Source organism: Alnus glutinosa, chromosome 8, assembly GCF_958979055.1.
Source record: "Alnus glutinosa chromosome 8, dhAlnGlut1.1, whole genome shotgun sequence".
In the NCBI taxonomy this organism is placed as follows: domain Eukaryota; kingdom Viridiplantae; phylum Streptophyta; class Magnoliopsida; order Fagales; family Betulaceae; genus Alnus; species Alnus glutinosa.
The window spans coordinates 7,967,211-7,974,083 of NC_084893.1; the positions used below are offsets into that span (position 1 = coordinate 7,967,211).

At 39.2% G+C, this 6,873-nt stretch overlaps 1 protein-coding gene across 1 annotated transcript; it reads right to left on the reverse strand.

The window, feature by feature from the left end:
* Positions 1-381: 381 nt before the first annotated feature.
* Positions 382-6,641, reverse strand: LOC133875341 (uncharacterized). Its single transcript, XM_062313447.1, has 3 exons — positions 6,185-6,641; positions 5,157-5,585; positions 382-1,164 (listed from the first exon to the last, which is right to left on the reverse strand). The coding sequence occupies exons 1-3, from the start codon at positions 6,572-6,574 to the stop codon at positions 646-648; spliced, it is 1,338 nt and encodes a 445-aa protein (XP_062169431.1). The 5' UTR covers positions 6,575-6,641; the 3' UTR covers positions 382-645.
* Between the last annotated feature and the right edge of the window lie 232 nt (positions 6,642-6,873).

Consider the following 6,873-nt stretch of genomic DNA (forward strand, 5'->3'; position numbering starts at 1 on the left):
ACAATTAATAAAAAAAAAAGTTACAGGTTCCAATGAATAAGCTCCACATCATTTTGGTAACAATCTCTTGGTAAAATATTTGGTACTTATGTCATTTCTCAAAATTAATTAGCAAAAAAAAAAAAAAAAAAATTACAAGGGGAAAGAAAGGGAGCACGTACAAAGTCCCATTTCTAGAATTTCAATAAATCCCAAAAAATTAAAGAAAAAACAGAAAAGAAACTACAACATTTATAGATTATCAAACTAATCACAGGATAAATTGCATTATCTAAATACACCACAAAGGTGCCCTTTAACAATTATGCAATTTTGCTTTAACAAGTTTTCAAGCCAAGTTTCTCCGAGCTATGAGAAAGTACATATACTCTTTTCTATAAATAATCGAAATATTATTAGTATATTATAAATAATCAAAATATCGTTAAAAGCATAAGGCAGCCCAGATCAGAAAATGTATAAGAGAAAACACCTAGTAAGGGCAAAAACACGTATGCTAAAAGGCTACATCTTAATATTTCAAGACAAAAGGGGCATGTACAAGTCCTGAAAAAAAAAAATTGATCCTGATAAATCATAGCCTCCGAGCAATCAGGTTTAGGTGGCAGTTATCAGTTGAGGACCTGCAATTGCAATTCCAGCTTCTTACTGTTTCTTCACCATGGCAGCATGCTTCTGACCAAGAAGATGAGAATTGAAGACTGTCTGGCTGTTGCACACCACATTGCATATGGTGCACGTTCTAACAGCTCCGGCTACTGCTCCAACTTCCAACATCTTACGTTTCTTTGTCTCCAGATCTTCTTCTGATGCATGTGACTCGGCTATCTTCTTCCCTGAATTTTGCACAACACTCTTGCCCTTATTGGCCTCTGGATTTTCTATTGGTCCAATTACTGGATTTGTTGAGGCCAGAGGAGCATTTGAGGCGGGGGAACTGACATCGTTCTTTGATTTTGACAGTTTCTCCAGGTTCTTCTGGTGTTTCTTTCCTGATAGGTGTTTGACGTAGATATCAGTGCTGTTACAATTGATTTTGCAAACTTCACACCATGCAGATTGAACATTCTTGGTTTTCTTTGGCCATTTTTTCAAAGTGCCACTATCATGAGACCTGATTGCAGCAATATATGGTCCGATCCCATTAAGAGCTATTAAGCGAGCCTGCATAACCAAAATAGAGTACTATAGAAGCACAGAACTACTATGATTCCTTCACAGTTCTTCCTTTTATTTCTAAATTCCAATAACTCTTGCCATAAGTAATCATCAGTACATGAGATTTAGTGGGTGATAATTTACTAACAAAATACTAATATCAACAGAACCACAGAGAAACCATGCATATAACAAAAAATACACCGCACTGCATAAATCATGAACACAAAGAAACTTAGAGAAGGCAAGTTCATATTTTTATGAGAGCCTATGAACACAAAAAAAAAAAGATGAAGGTGCAGCATACAAAGTAAAAATATTAAAGGGGAAAGTACACTTTACCCCCTAATGTATCCACCTATTGACAATTTGACGCCCAATGTTTAAAAATTGGTAGATGACCCCCCAGATATAACAAACTTTGACACTTAAACCCTTCCGTCCACTTAATCCGTCCAAAGAAACGGAAAAGAGGTCACGTGCCACGCACATGACTACTTAAAGCCCAGCTTTCCAAAATTATCCCTGTTCAAAACGGTGAGTTTTCACTCAACTCCATTTTCTCTTTTTCTTTTATGCACATGGTGACCTGATGACCTCCCCGACAACCAAGTTAGAGAACGAGTTGCCATTGAAGCTGCAGCTCAAGCTTTTCAAGAACAACCGGATTCCAAACCAAGAGGGACATGCCGCCAACCGGATTCCAAACTCTCTCCCCCAAATTTCTCTCCCCCTCACCCCTCCAACCAAAGGCCCCACCACAACCACCGTTTGTCTGAAAGAGTCCCCCAAAATTTCACCAAAACAAATCTCTCTCTCTCTAAGCGCACGGAAATGGGTTCGGGTTCTCTGGCTGGCCGAGTCAAGAGGCTATTCTAGTCCTTCAACAGCTTGAAATCTGGGATTTGTATGCGACTTGTAACTGCATGGGCTCTGGTCGTAAATTGATCTTTTTGTTCATTCTCTTGAGGAACCAAAATGGAGGGTAGTGATCCTGGTCTCTCCAAACTTTCCTGAACCAGTTCCAGCTCAGCACCATTTGGGTAAGAGGCCTTAACAGGTCCCAAGCTTCATGGTCAAAGTAGTAATAATAATAATAATTAATGAGAAGTAGTAATATGATGGGCATCACGGTTTGGTGCCCATCATATGGAAAGGCTGCACAGCTTGGTTCGGTGGGCCAGTTATGGAAAACACACATGTCTCTCCTGCTGCACACCATGTTCGGTGCTGCTCTTGATGCTCAAGAAAACCGTGTCTTGATGCTGCCAGGTTTGCATGGTTCGGTCCTTTAGCTGATGGGATTTTTGTTATTCTTTCTTCATCCTATTGTAAATGGTGTTGCAGCAATATATGGGCTGAAAATCCTTTAAAAGTAAAGGAGTGGTCATCTAAGGCACAAGGGTGATGGCTGTGGAGTTAATTTACGCCTGTGACCGAGCTTCAAAACAATGATAAGAAAGAGGCACTGAAAGAACTCTCCAAACAAGCATGCTTTTAAGAACATCAAAATACCAACCTAGAAACAGACTCAAACACCGGTCTATGAACAGGCACATAACCACACGATTTGCTTGAGCCGCACGAATGGGATGCCATGAGAGCCAGAGAGAGAGATGTCTGCTTCTTGTTTACTTTGCATTATCACGTACGGTTGCACCTCCTTATCTCCTCTCCCCCACACCACATTTTAAATTCTTTTATACATATTATAATATTACTGCAAACAAGCAAACAAATACGTCATCATTATTCTTCCTCCCTCATCGGGAACTGCATGCACTTCCCAGTCCCAAAGCAGGAAAAGAAGAAGACTTTTATATTATAATACTATATATAATCAGAAAATGGTCCCATCTCTGATCTCTCTCTCTACATGATTTTCATTACTCTCAACTTGGATGGTTTTCTTGTTACCTAATTGCTCATGTCAGGCACTCAAAGAATCTTGCTAGCTGTTTGGTTTAACTTGAACCTTTGGTGCATCCATTTTCATGTCTAGTAAAGCCAGTCTTGGATTGAAAAGCGTGTGCCAAGGGGGGGAGTTTTGCTATGCTGCTGCCATTAATTACATCATGAAACCGGCTGGTGGTGATCTTGCCAGCTGGTTTTTGTTATAAGAAGCAAATATTTGGCTTTGCACTTTCTTGGGATTGAACTCATTCAAATTGATGGCTACCAGTTCAACAAGATAGGATGCCAGTTCAACGATTCTAAAATTGTGTGCTGCCAGTTCAATGAATCCCGGTGCTTGCCAATTCTGAAGAGCAATGTGCATGATGCTTCCACATCTCACTTCCATCTTACACGTCAAAGAGTCTACACTAGCATGTGGCAGAACCTTCTAGCCCCACCTCTCCCATGTCTTCTTTTCCAGCACACATGGGGGGGTCCCGACGACCTGGTGGAGAGCGAGCTCTTGGGGTGCTGCCGGCTATCGACAAGAAGGACCCGAACTATATATGTGAACGAGAAGGAGGAGAGGATTCTGAGGGGAGAGGACAACGACGTGGCCTACTCTCAGGACCGCTATATCTTCCATGTCGTGTTTATTCACCACGTCGATAGTGTTGATGTTGAAAGCATGAATGGCACCAGCCCTTTTTATCCAGCCCCAAACAGCAAGGAAGCTGGGAAGGATGACGAGAAAACACTGGTGCTCAGAATGCAACAGAAAGCCTAAATGAAACGGTGTGTTTTGAATAGAAGCAGGGGTGATTTTGGAAAGTTAAGCTTTAAAAGGTCATGTGCATGGCACATGACCTCTTTTCCGTTACTTTTGACAGACTGAGTGGACGGAGGGGTTTAAGTGCCAAAGCTGGTTATATCAGGGGGGGTCATCTACCAATTTTTAAACATTGGGCGTCAAATTGCCAATAGGTGGATACATTAGGGGGGTAAAGTGTACTTTCCCCAAATATAAAATTAGAGCAGAACAATTGTTAAAGGTGGTTATAAAATGCAAAAAAGAAAACTTAACAAAGCCATCCAACTAGATATGCATGCCTTTTTACTTTAACAAAATAGACCCCTCATTATCATAAGTACTTCTTAGAGAACTCAGTAACATCACACCACATAGATTATAATAAAAGTAGTTTTTAATACACACTGATGCTGAATAGAAAGAAAGAATTACATTGCCAATTCAGGGCCAAAAAGGAAGCAACTCGAATAGATTAAATGTGGCATGTGACATGAATATATTTTTCTTTTTTATACCTTATTTTAAAAAAACTAAAGGGATATCCAAAATAGATGACAAATTCTCCTTTTTGACAAGATAGACACCATCTGCAAGCACTTCTTAGACAACTCAGCTCCACCAAAGAGAACATAGTAGTGATTACAAATAATTGAATGGCACAAATCACAAGCATTTAAAAATGACGCTCCAATAATAGTTCTAGCAATGCAATATTTAGAGGACCTACTTAAGATAATTCAGTGCATCTAAGATGATTCATTATTTAGATATAACATGGAAGTTTTTTTTTTTTTGAGCATATAGCATGACAACTACAGATCATTTTCATTTTTTATTTTTACCCTAGGGGGGAGGGGAAAGGGAGTTCAAACTAGTGACCTCTGCTTCGTGAGATGAGGTTGATCCCCAACCGATTGAGCTACCCCTTGGAATCAATTACAAATCATATATCTTACCTCTCAATTTATAATATGAATTGAATAACTGATAATACTAGAATAGTTTTGGTAGAGGCAATCAACTTCGAGAGAAAAAAAAGGGAACAGATTTCCAGAAAAAGTTTGAATAGAAGACTTGAAAAAATGATTTGAGCATATGAACTTTATATCATAGATCAACAAAAGAAAAACAACTCCAATAATTTAGACAAGCCCTGAAAGAATATTTGTTTCCACAAAAGCAAAAAAGCAGGGGTTGGTGGTAGGGGTGGCAAAATCTTAAAAAGCAAAACAAATGACAAACATTGTAAATAACTTAATCCTGAAAAAAGCTGGTTGACTGCTTAATTTACCTGAGAAGCATGCTTTTTCCCAGCCAGATGTTTATTGAACACATCTTGGCTATTGCAAGCAACATTGCATATTGTGCAAAACCTGACAGAATCAACTACTGCACCGCCATCCAAAAGCTTCCGTTTCTTTGTCTCCAACTCCTCACCAGCAGCCACACCTGAAGCTCCAAATATTGTTTGTCCACCTATACTGCCCATCTGGCTTGGTATAGCAGTTATTGTATTAGAGCTGCTTAATGACATTGCAATAGTAGGACAATTTTGTACTTGCAAATTCCTTTTGTGTTTCTTTCCTAGTATGTGTGCCTCATAAACCTCTTTGCTATTACAATCAATTTTGCAGACCTCACACCTCATGGACTGAACAACCTTAGTTTGCTGTGGAATTATCCCTGAGGCATCATTTGCAAAGGTTTGATCTTTTTTAGCCTGCAAAGGAAAGGATATGCGTTTCAAAAACAAAGTGTAAACTTCAAAATTTTCACAAGGAATGCTAACTTCATAAGAGAATTTATGGGTCGTACCATGTTCAGTTAGATGAGATCGGTCACGTTAACATGTCTCGCATGTGTGTGACCATAAACATGCACTCCCATATGTATATGGCACATAATGAAATACTACTCAAGTAACTCCAGAAACAAGAATTGAAAACCATAATCCTATCTACTTTTCCACTCACCCAAAAGCCCATTCAACACACAGAACTGAATTCAATCGCTCACCCGCAAATCCCCACCATAAGTACCCAAAAAACATCTGTCAGACAATGGCAGTACATCACAAAAACCTAAACCCACTTTATAGTCTTCATTAAACACAACCCCGCATAACAAAACACCTCAAAAATCCATTTGTAAGCAAACCAACACCAGTACATCATATAACAAAACCAAATTGCACATAAAAAACCGAAATTCACATCAGTCATCAACAGCTAAAAAAAAACCAAAATTTACACACATAAAACAAAATTGACTACTAAACCCAATAGAAATTAAACAAGAAAACAACAAGAAGACACTTACAGCATCATTACTTATGGGTTCAGCTTGATTAGAAACCCATCCGTGAAAACCGGCACCCGGGTCCTCAGAATACATAAAACCTGGTCCGACTCCGACATGGGTTGATGGGTAGGAGCTAGAATTGGAAGAGGTGTCGGTGCCAGGTGGGTGAAGGTCTGGGTTAATGGTTAGGGAAGAGGGAAGCACTGGCTGAGGAAAATAAAGAAAAGGGTTAGGATTTGTGGTGTGCTGTTGGTGAGAGAAGTGGGAGGACAATGCGGAGAGGGAGGATGGTGCCTGGTGGTACATTAGAGCGTGCGGAATTGAAGAAAATATATGGTTAGGGTTAGGGTTTTGTTGTGTTTGTTGCTGAGAAGACCATCTGCCGGTGTAGTCCATGTAAACAAGCATTTGGTTTTAGCGCGAGAGAGAGAGAGAGATAGAGAGACTTTTGCTGTTTGCAGACCCAAATAAGTCTCGTGGGATGCTAATTGGCCCGATATGGTAGAATCCGGGTTGAAACTTCGGGTGGGTTTAGCTTGAACCAAGGTCATCTTGGATTTGGAATAAGTTTATCGTATTTTTCAGCTGTTCGGATTTAATTTTAATTTGTTTTTATAATAAAATAAAATAAAATTTGAATTCTTAAAAAACTGAATCATAAAAGTACTGTTAATTTTTTTTTAGAATAATGTTAAATATTATATTTT